At 39.7% G+C, this 17,803-nt stretch overlaps 1 protein-coding gene across 3 annotated transcripts in view; it reads left to right on the plus strand.

Moving 5' to 3' along the window:
- The window catches only part of slc6a4a (solute carrier family 6 member 4a), a 56,864-nt gene that overhangs the window by 23,068 nt on the left and 15,993 nt on the right, over positions 1–17,803 (plus strand). For all 3 annotated transcript variants that reach the window (XM_039757170.1, XM_039757172.1, XM_039757171.1), the window contains 6 exons: positions 5,478–5,616; positions 5,835–5,969; positions 6,965–7,068; positions 7,347–7,474; positions 10,754–10,866; positions 10,973–11,104. In XM_039757170.1, the coding sequence (XP_039613104.1) occupies positions 5,478–5,616; positions 5,835–5,969; positions 6,965–7,068; positions 7,347–7,474; positions 10,754–10,866; positions 10,973–11,104 (751 nt within the window). The remainder of the gene's footprint in view (positions 1–5,477; positions 5,617–5,834; positions 5,970–6,964; positions 7,069–7,346; positions 7,475–10,753; positions 10,867–10,972; positions 11,105–17,803) is intronic.

The raw sequence follows: 17,803 nt of genomic DNA on the forward strand, positions 1-17,803 counted from the left end.
TGTCACAACAGAAGCTAGCTGGTGTTTTTGTTCTGGTATTGATGTACAGGTGTGCTCTTTTATAGACTAACTTTCCATTCCACAGTCCAAAGACGTGGTTAACCTTAAATGGCAATACATAACGAAGACCATGTGCATCAATGTGTCCCATGATAGGTTAGTATCTTTTTCAGGGCTGTTTCCTGCCTTGTGCTGAAATCTAACAGGATAGGCCATAATGGATTGGTGCATGCAGGAACTAGATGGGCACATGGATGTTACCATGCTATTTATTTATTTAAAAGAAAAGCTTTCTACTTGTACACTCACTGGGCAAATTATCAGGAACATTATACTAATACTGGGTGGACTTCCTTTTGCTTTCAAATCAGTCTTAATTCTTTGTGGCATGGATTCCACAAGATACTGGAAACATTCCTTTGAGATTTAGTAATTGCATCACACAATTTCTTGAGATTTGTCAGCTGCACATTCATTCTGCAACAATCTTGTTCTGCCACACCCAGAAGATGTTCTCATGGTTTCAGAGCTGGTGACTTAGAAGGCTACTGAAGGACACTAAACTCATTCTCAAGTTCATGAAGCCAGTTTGAGATGACTTTTCTTTGTGACATGCTGCATTATCGTGCTGGAAGTTTGCCAGGAGGAGAGGGGTAAATTATGGCCATGAAAGGAAGGACATGGTCAGCAACAATACTCAAATAGTCATTAACACTCAAGAAATGATTTATTGGTATTAACGGATCCAAAATGTGCCAAGAAAACATTCCCCATACCATTACTACCACCAGCCAAAACTGAGATTTATCAGACCAGGCTACATTTTTGCAGTCTTCATTTGTCCAGTTTTGTTGAGCCTGTGCCCACTGTAGCCTCAGCTTTATGTTCTTGGATTACACCAGTGGAACCCAACATGACTTTTTGCTGTTGTAGCCCTTTCGTTTTAAAGTTTGACGTGTTATACATTCTGAGATGATTTTCTGCTCACCACAGTTGTACACAGCAGTTATCTGAGATACTGTAGCCTTTCTGTCAGTTTGAACCAGGCTGACCATTCTTCTCAGACCACTCTCACCAACAAGATGTTTCTGTCCCCCAAACCGCCGCTCACTGGATGTTTTTTGTCTTTTGTACAATTCTGGATAAGCCCTAGAGACTGCTGTATGTGAAAATCCTGGGAGATGAGCAATTACAGAAATACTTAAACCAGCCCATTTGGCAATAACAATCAAAATCACTAAGATCACATTTTTGCTCCATTCTGGTTTAAATGTGAACATAACTGAAGCTCCTGACCTGTATCTGACGGATTTTATGCACTGCGCTGCTGCCACATGTTAGGCTGATTAAATAATTGCATAGATAAACAGGTGTTCATAGTAATTTGGAACAAATCATTAGGAACACCTGTAATGTGTACAAAAATCAAATCATATCCTTTATTATACTAGGGGGCTGCCCCTGTTCACTTCGCTCGCCCACCCCCGGGTTTGGTTTACCGGATATACAATTTAAAGAGATTATGTTCATGGGAATTGTTACATATGCATTATTTTCACTTTTACTTTTAAACTTTTGTAAAAACAATACTTGTCCTTTATTTCCGGCCCTGGGAATGGTTAAATCTCTTTCTCGCAGGACGTATAACGCTGCTCGCAATCGGATCATCTGCTGGCAAGCTGCATGTTTTGCTTGTCGCTTGTTGTTGTTTTAAGAGCTGGGAGCACATGAAGCGTGTCTGCCAAAAGCATTCCAACATTAGATGTCCATGAACTTGTTTTAATGTTGTCGCACTGCTTATCTCGCATGACGTTAAAGTGTCTCTCGCGGGACGTCAGATTGTCTTCTGAGAAGATCACGTCTCGTCTCCCTAGTCTCCCTCCCAAGATTTTTTCTATAATAGAGAGACAATGCTGGCACACATAACTGTATCACATACAGACACTGTGGTTTATTGATAGACATACACTTAAATTGTATGATTTTTTTTTCCTAAATGGTGCCTGCTTTTTCATTCTGTATTGTTACTTTACATAGCCTGTCAAGCAAAGTTTCTCTCAAGTGGCAGTGCAGTGTGTCTTGGTGAAGGGTGCAAATAAGAGTCTCATTGCATTTAGTACACATGCCAATAAATCAGACCTGAACTGATTACAGTTCACAACATTTTTTATAAAAGCCTTAGATATAAGAACCAAGGCCACCTGCATGTCAACACTAAGTTCACAGTGCCAATCAACACACAGCATTATGCACTTTTGACATGTCATGTACATGCACAATAAAAAAAATATTGAGAAAACGAAAAAAGGCAGATTATGTGATAAAGCCAAACCACTATGAAACAGACTGAAGTGCCACAAAACAATTATTGAATTTTATAGCATGCTGGGGCGGTATGGGATGCAGCAGCATACTCCCTGTATGGAGTTTGCATGTTCTCCTGGTGTCTGCGTGTGTCCATATATATATATATATATATATATATATATATATATATATATATATATATATATATATATATATACTAGGAGACTTCGCCCTTTGGCCTGCATTTCACGTCTCTGGCGCTCCTGCATGTGGATTTCACTTTCACCAAACAACAAATCTTTTAATTCTCGCGAACACGCCTCTTCATTGGAAAGAAACACTACTTTTCCCTGATGGCAACATGAATTAGACGATCTACAGGTCTCCAAATTAAAGTTTAAGTTTGTGCTAATGCGATCTTTACTATCATTTTCTTGAGACTTTCAAATTGTATTACTTTCATTATCTCTAACCTGCTCTGCATGTGTATTGCGCCAATGTTTTTGAATTCTTTACGACGTTCTACTTTGTCATCTACTCTTTGTCATTTATTTCCGACCCCGGGCGTGGTTAAATCTCTTGGCACAAAGTCTCGTCTCACGGGACGTGAAAGTATCTCTCTGAAAAAGTCACGTCTCGTCCCGGGTTTTGGTTTAAATATTTATTTTGTGTGGGAAGTTGAACATGACAAATATACTGTAGAACATTATACAACTGTATTTCAAAAAAATAAAATAGGTACAGTATATATAATAAACTAAATTCTTAATCCTGACCAGTTAAAAGTTTCAAGTGTTATAGGAGAGCACAGACAAAATTCACAACTAAATTCTTTGGTCAGTTCTAAATAAATAAAATAGGTAATACAAAATGAAAAGTCTCATTTCTGACCAGTAAAAAGCTTTCAGTAGAGCACACTAAATTTATAAAATCCAATGTCTATATGTCAGTCCACATTCATAAGAGAACTATTTAACGTAGTCAGTCTACCTCTCGTGACATGTTGGAGCGTACCTTGCCTCCACTTAGCTAGCAATACCTGTTTATTCAACAGACATTCTCATCTACAGATTGTTGAGGAGTAACTTTTGACATTTTTGAGAGAGACATCAGAGCTATGTGTGTTTTAGAGGGTGGCTGCTGATTGCCAGAGATATCGTGGCCATGTGCTTTTCTCCCCATGCGGGAGACCTCTCAGAGCTGAACACGATCAGATACAGTGGAGTGTACCTACCTTCCACTGGGCCAGAATTACATTTTTTTTGTAAAACTGATTTTTAAAGTTTGTCCTGCTTCACTACTACATGGGCGGAGCCGCATGGTACAGATGGTATAATATAAAGTGACATACAGTATATTCATGACCACACTGGGTCTTAGATCATTTCTATTTAAAAAATCGCCATGGCCTCACTCTCAAATTGGCAAAAGTTACTTCTACTTTCCCTTAGTCTCTCTTTCACTACCACATTAAATATGGATATTGCTGCTGCAACTGGATGCCTGATCTTCAGTTGTTTTGTTGCAATTCTAAAGGAGCCGTTGAGAGCCATACTCAAACAATACAATCTATGCCAAAACAGCTTGATAACTGGGAATATGCCTGACACATGTTGTTCCAATGGGTGCCTTTCAGTCCAAAAAAAACAAAAACACTACTCATTTATACTTTAACTTCCTAGAATAAGGTCATGAGATGGTCATAGCATTGTTACCCAGAAACTCTTTAATACACAGTCTTTCTGTTTTATCAGAGGCCAGTAGACGTTTTGGGTTTGGAGGAGTGGGTTGCAAGGCAGAGATGTTTCTTAGGGTTCCAACACTTGAGTTGTTTAGCCAGTGGGAATCTGAGAAGGCCCATGGCATGAGAGATGCCGAGAACATTCCCACCAGTTGGAGTGTGAACGGGGATGTCTGTACCAAACAGTTGGTGGCTGAACAACAAGTGAGAGGAAGATGTCTGCTCCCTTTGGTGTGCATGTATCCAACTGCAAGTCTCTGTACCAGATTTATAGGGAGGTAGAAGACTTGCCTCACACTGTACACCTATTAATTCAACAGATGTTTACGGCTATATCTTCCAGACAGAAGGCTATATATTTTTAGATCCCTGAGCTCTGTAGCAGCGAGTGCGTGGGTGCAGTTGGAGGACTCTCCTAGCAACACAACCAAATAGAAATCAGAAGTGCAGGCTGACAGAGCCTTGGACTGGCGTGCAAATGCTAAACAGAAATCAAGTGTAAAGACAGGGCAGCAAATCGAGGAAATCACAGCTGCTATAGAAAGGGTAACAAAGAGATTGGTGCAACACCCCACTGAAATATAGCACTTGTCCTAGGCGGCCCTTCATCCTTACAGCTATATGTTATAATTAGTTATCAAAATGACTATGGAAAAGATCTTAAATATATTACACTAATGTACTGGTGTGGTGGTGTTGCGGTTAATGGAAAATCTCTATAGACATGGTGTACAATAACCTGTTTTAAGATTTATTTTTTTAAATGTCTGCCATAGTGTGCAAATATGCAATCAGTTATTTGCTAACTTCTCAGTTAGTTCTTCACCTCAGAGTGTCACCACATAGTAGGGTACTTTGTCAACCAACTGAACGAGTATGTTCTGTATATAGGGAGATGAAGCAGCTGCATGTGTGTGCAGCTCTGAATCTTTCAAATGGCCTAGAGTATTTAAGAATAAAAAAAAATGACAATGACACCATTAAATGAAAATGATGGGGAAAAAGTACTGGATGGAGTAAACAGGGTTGAAGTAAAGCTTAATTCAATTATGGGGAACCCAGGGTGTTTGACTGAATGGTACCTAAGCCTATCCTAGCAGCTTAGGGCACAAATAAAGAACCATCTCTAGATGGAGTACAGACTCAAATACACACCTACATTCACATAAACCAGGCCAGTTTAGAGTCTCCCACAAACTCAGGAAAAACATACAAGCTACATATAGGCAGTGACAAAGTGGGTATTTGAGCCTATCCTCCATCAGCTGTGAGTCAACAGTACAAACCACTGTGCCACAGTACCACCAAATTAGTCAAATGAGGACAAAAGGGATAACCTGAACACAGCAGAGGGAGCCAAAGAGATAAAGCAAAGCTCCCCACCCGTTTCTCTCCTTCTGATCTTCTCTTCCTCTTCTCTTGGTGGCAGGAGACATGTGCTGCAGGTGCATCGTTCACAAGGACTTCACGACCTGGGAGCTGTCAGTTGGCAGTTGGCTCTGTGTCTGCTTTTCATCTTCACAATTGTCTATTTCAGCATCTGGAAAGGCGTCAAGACCTCAGGCAAGGTGCGTTGAGTCAGTGCTTAATAACATAAACGCCTGTGTCCGTTCATTTAAAAATTATGTTTTTCTATTGTTGTTTCCATTTCTGCTTTACTTACCACTCAAGTGGCTAAAAAGCTAGCAAAATCTTTTGAATGCCACTTTAAAGTGAAAAATCTGTGCAAGCATCTGAGTAATCTTTGTTCACACCCCCAGCTTTCTGTGTCCTTTTTTTTCTTTAGGTAGTCTGGGTCACAGCTACCTTTCCATATGTGGTGTTGTTTGTGCTGCTTGTTCGAGGAGCAACCCTTAAAGGCGCCTGGAGAGGAGTGGTCTTCTACCTGAAACCTGACTGGAGCCGGCTGATGGACACTACAGTAAGGAGGAAATTTGCAGATTACTGATGCCAGTGCAATGAGACAGTCAGGATGGTGCAAAAACTGTGGCATTTAAAGCAAAGAGATCTATCTGATAGTCGAGGGAAAGGCTTGCATAAAAGCTCCTAGCAGTTATAAAGTAACACATGATGAAGAAACCAAAAAGACTTCAAGGCATCTCTGCCTTGAGCTTGACTGCAACTTCCTAAAACCAATCAGTCAATTTTTCTTCCCCCATGGTCCGCCAAAATGTGTTGGCTAGCAAGGGCTACACAGAGGCCCCTACTCTTATAAATGCACTACTTTAATGGCTCTCTTCACTGCCTATTAGTATTGTGACATGTACAGAGTATAATGCAGTTCTAACTTGCATGTCCAAATGACATCCAACATACATGCTGCCACTTTCTGGTGCCATGATAATTATAGGGATAGTCCTGTAACTCCCATCAGTGACTTTGCTGCCACATTATTTGTTCAAGACATCAGACTACTGGGTGATTGAAATCTCAGGGAGGAATATCTCTATCTCAGTTTCTTACAATGCAACATCAAGAGGCTTCTTGATCTCAATAGTATTTGGTTATGGCCTCTGCATTAAAAGGGGTTTACTCATTTTTTTATTGCACATAGCACCTTTCAGAGTTTGCACTATCACAAGTCACTGCTGAACATGTGATTCAAAATATAAATCAACATGAACTCAATGGACACAGAAGTCAGTTAGCAGTAACAGTTAAAAACAGATGAAGTCTGCTGCTGCTCTATTATATTTTAGGACCAGATATGTGACTAGTGTGGAAGTGACCAATGGGTATGTACATAATCCTGTATCTATAACCCAGACATGCCTTAATGATGGGCACACATCCACTCTGATTTCTGCTTTTTCCCTATTAATGCCATCCTGTTCTGGTGAGGTATCACTTTCTTTGCACACTGGTAACAGTGTCTTATATAAACTGGCTGCTTCTTTTATTTTCCCTTTTTGTTAGGTGTGGATTGACGCTGCGGCCCAGATCTTTTTCTCCCTCGGGCCAGGGTTCGGTGTCCTACTAGCCTTTGCCAGCTACAATCCTTTCCACAATAACTGCTACAAGTGAGTGCTCAGCCAATATGGAGGGAAGATTCAAGCAGCTAAGAGGTGCAGAAAGCAGTGTAAGGTGTCTGGACATGTGTTGGGAAGTGTGCCTGCAACAAGTTGCAATTTCGTTCTGATATTTCACATTCTGGAACAAAAACTCCGGCAGTGAACAGCAAGGCTTACAAGCCCCACAGCTTTGTTCTCAATCTTGGTGTCCAAAGTACCAAAGTATTTCTCTGATTGTTGTTGCTCTGCATCTGGAAGTTTTAACAGCCTTCTTGTCTGGTTTGTAGGGATGCCCTGGTGACCAGCTCGGTTAACTGCCTGACCAGCTTCATGTCTGGTTTTGTCATCTTCACTGTGCTTGGATATATGGCAGAAATGAGGCAGCGTGAGGTGGCTGATGTGGCCAAAGACACAGGTAAAATAGATACCAAAGGTTTTGGGGGCTGAACACGTTCTGCAGATGTCAACAGATTAGTTGGGGTATGTTTGTTCTCAGGGCTGTATAGACTTCTCTACATTATTGCAGACATCCTTTAAAATTATGGAATTACTTTCATAACCTGAATGGCCACATAACCTAACCTAATCCTTTAAGTCGTGAAGGCACTGAGAGTCTTCCCCTAGTTTATGTTAATGAGAAAACACACAAACAATAATTACTTATATAATGATAAACAGGGGCTGTTGATCATGCTTCTACCTCACAGTTCTGAGGATCAGGGTCGTCATGGAATTTCTCAGGGTTTCAAATACAACACATGTTTTAGGTTAAATGATGGCATTCAGTCACCCCAGAAAGTGAGTGATCCTGGGCTGTCACTATTTCTATTTCCTTTATTTATTTTTTGAAAACTATATGGGTATTTATATTTCTGGTTGTTCTGAACTGTATTCTGCTTAAAATATTCAATTTTGAGTAGTACTTAATTATAACAAATAACATTGAGATCAGGACGTTTTTGAGAATGCTTGGGAACATTTATCAAATACATTACATTTTGGGTGATATTACAGTGAAATCTGCAGCAGTGTCAATGCTGATGCAGCTACATCTTGGTCCATGTGTTAATGGATCTACTTTTAAAATGGTTAACTTAGAAGGGGACATAATGCAGGGCAGGGCTGGGTTAGGCAAAGAGGGGTCACAACTCAGCTCATGAACACATGAGGAGGAAAAGGTGTTGGTTGAGGTGAGTTATTGGCATGCATGCATTTTCAAACCATTCATGATATGCTTTATCTACTCTGTAATCGGCAGATAAGCCCAAAGGTCATGGTTATGTTGACCATGGAGTTACGATTAAACACTTTCTAAAAGTACAACATACTTTCATAAGATTTCCAGGTTTCTGATTAAAGAGGGGTATTCAGGGAAATGGCTAGTGGTGATGGACACTGCTTAGTAGTCAGCTCTGTCTGCACGTCTTATTTGCCACTTTTGTTGTTGAATACCATTAAAACACTCTAGACGAGAACAGGCCATTCAGCCCAACAAAGCTCGCCAGTCCTATCCACTTATTTCCTCCAAGAAAACATCAAGTCGAGTTTTGAAAGTCCCTAACGTCTTACTGTCTACCACACTACTTGGTAGCTTATTCCAAGTGTCTATCGTTCTTTGTGTAAAGAAAAACTTCCTAATGTTTGTGCAAAATTTACCCTTAACAAGTTTCCAACTGTGTCCCCGTGTTCTTGATGAACTCATTTTAAAATACAAGTCTCGATCGACTGTACTAATTCCCTTCATAATTTTAAACACTTCAATCATGTCACCTCTTAATCTTCTTTTGTTTAAACTGTAAAGGCTCAGCTCTTTTAATCTTTCCTCATAATTCAACCCCTGTAGTCCTGGAATCAGCCTAGTCGCTCTGCTCTGGACCTTTTCTAGCGCTGCTATGTCCTTTTTGTAGCCTGGAGACCAAAACTGCACACAGTACTCAAGATGAGGCCTCGCCAGTGCATTATAAAGATTGAGCAGAACCTCCTTGGACTTGTACTCCTCACATCAGGGTGCTATATAACCTAACATTCTGTTAGCCTTCTTAATGTCTTCTGAACACTGTCTTGAAGTCAATAGCGTAGAGTCCACTATGACTCCTAAATCTTTCTCATAAGGTGTACTCTCGATTTTCCGACTGCCCATTGTGTATTCAAACCTAATATTTTTACTTCCTATGTGTGATACTTTACATTTACTGACATTAAATTTCATCTGCCACAAATCTGCCCAAGCCTGTATGCTATCCAAGTCCTTCTGTAATGATATAATGGATTACAAATTATATGCTAATCCACCTATCTTGGTATCATCTGCAAACTTAACCAGCTTGTTACTTATATTCCTATCTAAATCATTTATATATATTAAAAATAGCAGCGGCCCTAGCTCTGACCCCTGTGGAGCACCACTCTTAACATCGGCCAGTTCTGATGAGGTTCCTCGCACCATCACCCTCTGCTTCCTGTGTCTGAGCCAATTCTGTACCCATCTAAAAACATCACCCTGAACTCTCACTTCTTTTAACTTGATGCCCAACCTCTCATGTGGCACCTTATCAAATGCTTTCTGAAAGTCCAGATAAATAATATCATAAGCTCCACTTTGATTGTATCCTTTTGTTGCCTCCTCATAGAATTCCAGCATGTTAGTAAAACACGACCTCCCTCTTCTGAACCCATGCTGACTGTTCAGAATAACTCCTGTCCTTACCAGGTGTTGCTCAATCTTATCCTTAATAATTCCTTTCATTAATTTTCTTGTGATGCATGTTAAGCTTACTGCTTGGATCTGCCCTGTCACCCTTTTTATATAATGAGATGATATTTGCCATTTTCCAGTCCTTCGGAATCTCTTCAGTGTGCAGTGACTTCCTAAAAATATGTGTCAAGGGTTTATATTTGTACTCACTAGCCTCCTTAAGAACACAAGGATAAATATTATCTGTTCCTGGTGATTTGTTTGATTTCATCTTATTTAATCTGAGCAGCACTTCTCCCTCTACAATTTCCAAATCCCTCAGTACCTCCTTAGTAGTCGCGTTTACCTCTGGGAGGTTGTCCACTTGCTCACTTGTAAACACCTCAGAAAAATGTAAGTTTAGAGTTATTGTACATTAAGGCTTGGTGCACACACAGTAAAATGGTAACTTAGGTAGGGTCAGTGAGGTAGTTGAAGGGGTAATAACCCATTACATTCAAACAAATCCATCCCCTAACAAGAACTAGCAACTTCCAGCCAAGGGATGCCTCTGTCTCTTCTGAAACTTGGGAAACTTCAAGGAAGGCTGCTGTTCCCAAAGAATATCAAAGCAGTGGTAACTCTGCTCTCTTTGCTTGCCCTGTACCTCATTCTCTGGGGGTCCCTGAGACTCTTGAGTATGTTGAGGTACTGACCAGTGACATCGCTAGCTTTAGCACTTATTGGGGGTGGTTTTTCTATCCTCTGATAATGCTATTAGTCCAATATGTAGTCTAAGACTGGTTTCCCCATGAAGTTTTCACACATTCAAAGTCGTCCTGGGGGGGTATCCATGGAGTTTTTAAACAGTCATCCATACATATCAGAACACAGAATGGGAGGAAGAAGGGCTTCAGATTAAAGGGCTAAAGGCCTGAAAGCACCTACAATGATGCCACTGGTACTGAAATAGATATTTACCCATTACATAATTTTTTTAGACATGTCTGTAATTCACAGGACCCAGTTTACTCTTCATCACCTATGCAGAAGTCATCGCCAATATGCCTGCCTCCACATTTTTTGCGATCATCTTCTTCCTCATGATAATCACGCTGGGACTTGACAGCACGGTAAGTCTCTTTTTACTTTTCCTTTCAAATTTGCCTGCCCAGTGGCTATCGGCTAGTGCAGTGTTTCAGTGGTGTAATGCCATAATAATGTTGTACTCGTGCTTAGTTTGCAGGGTTGGAAGGTGTCATAACAGCAGTACTGGATGAGTTTCCGGACATCTTAGGCAAGCGCAGGGAATGGTTTGTCCTGGGCCTTATCACAGTGTGCTTTCTGGGAGCCCTCAGCACACTTACTTATGTGAGTATCTTGGTTAAGAGACAATTGCTGTTCCCAGGGAAAGCCCAATGTAGGCTCCTCCAGTTAGCTTTACATCTTAAAAAAAAATTAAGCTCTTATCATATCATAAGGGATGCCATCCCCGATTGCTTTATTGTGACCTGACAGTATGACCATTTTTAAACCTTCTTAAACTGATATTGTACCAGGTGGCACTTCACATATTTTTTAACTCCTAGCCAGTGTTCATATAATGTGCACATAGCAGTGTGTTCTTGCGCCCCAAAGTGTTGCATGCATGCAGCTTCTCTCCCTCCTGTTGGTTTTCATCTTAGCTGCCTGTTCTAATCCAAAAGAGCCTGTACATGAACAAAAGTTTTCATCATTTCTAAAAAAAATGTTACCCACCAGCACTCAGCTGAATGCTCTGTTCCTTGGATCAAATTTCACTAAACTGATCAACTCAAGGACTTTTAAGTAGGACTGAACTGGCGAGGCCTGTTTTAGGGAGTACATTCTTTTCATTTTAAATACGTTTCTGGTCTGTGCATCAAATTGTGCCCCTCCATTCTGTGGTTAAATATTTTTGTCTGCCTCGGAACAAATCTAACCCACTGCCTTTGTCCCAGTCATGCCAATGCAGGGTCTAAAGAGGGATTACACAGCAAGACAATAATTAAAAAAAGAAGTAAAGTTGTATACTATTGCAGGCAAAAAATGAAAAAAAAAAAACTTGAAATGGTCTTTTTATTTTGACATTCTGCCTCTCTTTGACAAAATGGGTACCAGCATCTCATCTTTATATGCACAGCAAATACCTTTTTGTTTTTCATCTCTACCTAGGCATTTATTCTCATACCTTATATTTTATATACTGTAGATAAGTATACACTTTTTTGACCCAAGGTGAAATTGTTGCAGCAATACAGTATCCTCATTAGAGAGCACTCCAAGCATGCATGTAGAAAATGCGGTCTAAGAGTCACATGGTAGCAGGTTAAAATCTCACTGCAGCTTCCTGTGTGATCCCGAGTGAGTTGATTAACTTTCCTCTTCTGAAATACTAGGTTTGAAGTTGTGTTGTCATGTGATATGTAAATGAGTAAATGTAAAAACCCATCAATCCATTAGACGCAGTTTCCTTTTTAGTGTCATGGAGGATCAGAAGACATAGTCCTGCACATATCTATGCTCACTCATCCTGTGTCAGTTTAGAATCTCCAAATAACCTAATTTTCATGATTTTACGGTTTGGTTTGGGTAGAAAACAGAGTAGGTCAAGAATCTGAATGCAATGATTGGGGGTTCTAACCAAGGTCCATGAGGCTGTTCCAGCAACCCCAACTATGAAGAATATTCTATTTTTTTTACTTAGCACTCTGATTATCTCAATGTGCTTCACAGATCATCACATATAGAATTCTTAATTAAAGCAGACAGGAAGTTAACTAGAGAGTTGTTATATTGCACTTGCTAAACACCACTGTTTTAGTGACAAAAGAGAACGTTTGGAGAAGTACAAACCTTGGGGTGCCCATTGTCCAGCAGGATCCAACTCTTCTCTTCGAATTCGAACAACATTTAGATGAGCTTTGGCAGGGAAAGTGACAGATCAAGCCAAATTCTGGGATCAGACGAGTAATAATGCCTCATTTCGCTAGCAAGAAGAGCACATCTGGCCAAGGACCTAAAAAGAAGCTGGGCAAAATGAAAAGAGAAAGCCAGTAGAAGAGATAACTATAACTACAGTGCCTATAACAAGTATTCACATTTTATTAATATGCAACATTAAATCAGATAGATAGATAGATAGATACAGTTGTGCTTGAACATTTGTGAACCCTTTAGAATCTATATATATAATTCACTAAGGCAAGAAAACCATGGAAAGCACGCCGGAAGGGGCGTGGATTCACTGAGCCGCCGACAAGTAAGACACCTATGGCGCACACAGTAAGAAGCCACGCCCACCAACTCCTGGCACCTCCGAGCCACGTTGACTGTTCTTAGAGGCATGTTTCTCACAGAGGTGAATCGCAATATGCAGCGTGTAAAACGGTTTGCGAGGGGTATCCCATGGGATCCTTAAAACAATCCTTTACAACTGACGTTAAAACACAATGAAGTAAGCAGTCTTTAAAAACCGAGTTTTCGGTTACGACACACGACCGCGTGCACCATAGCAAACTGTTTTACACGCTACATACAGCAATTCACATCCATGACAAACATGCGTCTTCTTAGATGCTCCTGCAGGAACACGGAAAGTCTACGTGAGTCACAGGTGCATCTGGACTGTGCAAAGATGACAACGACTCAAGTGACGAGTTGGAGGTGGGCACGTGAGTGATGGTGGTCCGCCAGTTTTCAGTCACGGACGATTGTGCGTTGGTTCGTTCCGTGCATTGTTACAATGTTGCTTTTCTTGCTAATTTATTACATTACCGATTTTTCAAATGTTAATTTTCTCCCTGTGCTTAAAAATCATTAAAAAACTGGCCTGATTATGTGGCGTATGGTACGCCGTGGGTTGGCTAGTTTTCTATATTTCTGCATAAATATGACCTAAAACATCATCAGATTTTCACTCAAGTCCTAAAAGTAGATAAAGAGAAACCAGTTAAACAAATGTGACAATAATATTATACTTGGTCGTTTATTTATTGAGGAAAATGATCATATATTACATATTTGTGAGTGGCAAAAGTATGTGAACCTCTAGGATTAGCAGTGAGTTTAAAGGTGAAATTCGAGTCAGGTGTTTTCAATCAATGGGATGACAATCAGGTGTGATTGGGCACCCTGTGTTATTTAAGGAACAGGGATCTATCAAAGTCTGCTCTTCACAACACGTTTGTGGAAGTGTATCATGGCACGAACAAAGGAGATTTCTGAGGACCTCAGAAAAAGAGTTGTTGATGCTCATCAGCCTGGAAAAGGTTACAAAACCATCTCTAAAGAGTTTGGACTCCACCAATCCACAGTCAGAAAGATTGTGCACAAACAGAGGAAATTCAAGACCATTGTTACCCTCCCCAGGAGTGCTCGACCAACAAAGATCACTCCAAGAGCAAGGCGTGTAATAGTCGGCGAGGTCACAAAGAACCCCAGGGTAATTTCTAAGCAACTGAAGGCCTCTCTCACATTGGCTAATGTTCATGTTCATGAGTCCACCATCAGGAGAACACTGAACAACAATGGTGTGCATGGCAGGATTGCAAGGAGAAAGCCACTGCTCTCCAAAAACACATTGCTGCTTGTCTGCAGTTTGCTACAGATCATGTGGACAAACCAGAAGGCTATTGGAAGAATGTTTTGCAGATGGATGAGACCAAAATAGAACGTTTTGGTTTAAATGAAAAACGTTATGTTTGGAGAAAGGAAAGCACTGCATTCCAGCATAAGAACCTTATCCCATCTGTGAAACATGGTGGTGGTAGTATCATGGTTTGGGCCTGTTTTGCTGCATCTGGGCCAGGACGGCTTGCCTTCATTGATGGAACAATGAATTCTGAATTATATCAGAGAATTCTAAAGGAAAATGTCAGGACATCTGTCCATGAACTGAATCTCAAGGGAAGGTGGGTCATGCAGCAAGAAATGACCCTAAGCACACAAGTCGTTCTACCAAAGAATGGTTAAAGAAGAATAAAGTTAATGTTTTGGAATGGCCAAGTCAAAGTCCTGACCTTAATCCAATCGAAATGTTGTGGAAGGACCTGAAGCGAGCAGTTAATGTGAGGAAACCCACCAACATCCCAGAGTTGAAGCTGTTCTGTACGGAGGAATGGGCTAAAATTCCTCCAAGCCGGTGTGCAGGAATGATCAAAAGTTACCGGAAACATTTAGTTGTAGTGATTGCTGCAAAGGGGGGTCACACCAGATACTGAAAGCAAAGGTTCACATACTTTTGCCACTCACAAATATGTAATATTCGATCATTTTTCTTAATAAATAAATGACCAAGTATAATATTTTTGTCTCATTTATTTAACTGGTTTCTCTTTATCTACTTTTAGGAATTGAGTGAAAATCTGATGATGTTTTAGGTCATATTTATGGAGAAATATAGAAAATTCTAAAGGGTTCACAAACTTTAAGTACCACTATAGATAGATACTTTATTAATCCCAAGGGGAAATTCACATCAATCATAGTGGGTTTGTCTTTTTTGACAATGATTAACAGAAAAATATTTTAATGTCAGAGTGAACATAGATCTCTGCAATGTGGTCTAAATTAATTACAAATATAAAGCAAAAAATAATTGAATGTGTAGGTATTCACTCCCTTCAAGTCATATACCACTGGCATGGCAGGTATTCTGTTATCTTTGCACATCTGGACCTTGCCATTTTTACCAATATCTCATCTCTTTATGCACTGCAAATAACATTATATTTAATATAAGTTTATATAAGTTTATTTTATCATTAGATTATTGTGGGCTCATATTTGACAGTTATATATTTTTAAGTTTTATTTACGGTATGTTTTTATTGTTTAATTATGATTTGAATACATTGTACATAAAACGTGTTTAGTATAAAATAGTATTGCATCTCTGTGTTGCACCTCTGCTGTGCTCCAAGCAAATAGCTTACAAAATAAAAACAGGAATATCTCTATACGATTATAGTTCATTGACTTTTATGCAACTTTCACTCTGCCTACCCCACTTCCTCAGACTGATTTAATAAGTAAATGCTTTAGGGCCAGGAAAAGTACCTGGATGTCCAATTATATGTATGCCTTCTATAATATTTTTATCAGTGAGCATTCCAAGTACACAAGCAGAACATGTGTTCTAGCAGCCAAGCCCTGTTCTTCTTTCCTGAACTGCTCAGGCTCCATTATATGCCCAGGGATGGGATTGTGAGTGATCAGTCTTTATCAAGTCCAGCCACAAATTCTCAGTTGGACTGAGATCTGGACTGACTCGGCCACTCCAGCAAATTAACACTGTGTAGCTTTGGATTTATGTCCGGAGTCGTCGTTTTTGCTAGAAAACAACTCTTCTCTCAAGGTGCAGGTTTCTTGCAGAATGGACCAGATTTTTCTCAAGGAGTTCCCTGTATTTTGCTGCTTTCATTTTCCCCTCTCATGCCATCCAGGACGTGCTGCTGAAAAGCACCCCCACAGCATAATGCTATAACTACCATGTGTCACGGTGGGTATTGGGTTTTTGATAATGTGCAGTGCACAGCAGTTAGTCTGATGGACTAAAAGCTCAATTTTGTTCTCATCAGACGAGAGACTGCAAATTGTAGCCGAGATGTCATCTGCATTTTCCTTTTCTTTTCTTTTTTTTTTTTTTTTAACAGTAGTTTTCTCGTTCCCACGCTACCATAAGGCTATGACTGGTGAAGCTCCTGGCCAACAGCTGTTGTATGCACAGTCTTTCTAATCACACCTTCTGTAGCTTGTCACTCCATTACAGTTCTCATAGGTCTCCTGATGGCCTTCCTCACTAGTCCTGTACGATAATTCAGTTTTTGTGGACAGCCTACTCTTTCTAGATTTACAGTTGTGCCCTACTCTTTCCATTTCTTAATGATTAAAGGATATTCAGTGACTTGGATGTTTACTTGTCTCCATCCCATGACTTGTACTTTCCAATCATTTTTCACGGAGTTGCTTGGACTGTTCTTTTGTTCTCATTGTGTAGGTCAGACCACCATGCTAATTCGCCACAAGCTGGACCTTCCAGTTAAGGGGCATTTAGACTACACTAAATAGATATCCCAGACAGATAATCTCCATTGAACTAATTCTGTGACATCTAAAACTAGTTGGCTGCACCAGTGATGATTTAGGTGTGTCATATTCAAGGCAGTGAATATTTATGCAATTATTTATTCAATTATTTTGGGTTTTATATTTGTAATTAATTTAGACACTTTGCATCTAATGACCCAATCATTCGATACTTGGACAATGTCATACTAAAATCTATAACTGGCCATCCATAGTTATCACAAGAAAGTGGATAAATATTACTGAGGTGGACTCAGTTGAGAGTGATATCCACCAAATATCATCGGCTCTGCCCACTTTATTTCAGCATTAGTAAATGGAAGAATTCTCCACCAGAAAAAGGAAAAGTGAGAAAGCACTGAAATGGATGGTAATTGTTGGCTTGTGTACAGTGGAAGTGAGGTTTAATGTGGATTTTAGAAAGAGTACAGTTTTATCGTTAAGAGTATTGTGTGCTCATAGTTGACTGCTATCATATTTTTTTAAGTTGTATTTATTGTATGTTTCTATTGTTAATTATGATTTGAGTATTAATTGTGCATAAAAATGTTTTTGTATAAAATTAGTATTGCATCTCTGTGTCCACATCTGCTGCAATCCAGCCAATTAATTTACAAATATAAACAAAAAAACCTCTAAACAATTATAGTTTGTAGACTTTTTACTTTTGCCTACTCCACTTCCTGACACTGATGTAATAAGTAAATGCTTTAGGGCCCGAAAAAGTACCTGGATATCCAATTATACTGTACGTATTCAAGCAAATTCTTCTAATTGTTCTATATGTGCAGTAAGCTGATACTTATACTAGTATAACACAATACGCTTTATTTTTGTACAGTGCTCTTCACTGAGTGCACAAGTGTAGTTATGCTTTGAAAAAATAGCTTCTTTGGTATCCTTATTTCTAACATGAGTGGCAGATGAAATTTAATGTAAGTTAATGTAAAATATTACATGTAG

Source organism: Polypterus senegalus, chromosome 6, assembly GCF_016835505.1.
Source record: "Polypterus senegalus isolate Bchr_013 chromosome 6, ASM1683550v1, whole genome shotgun sequence".
NCBI lineage: Eukaryota > Metazoa > Chordata > Cladistia > Polypteriformes > Polypteridae > Polypterus > Polypterus senegalus.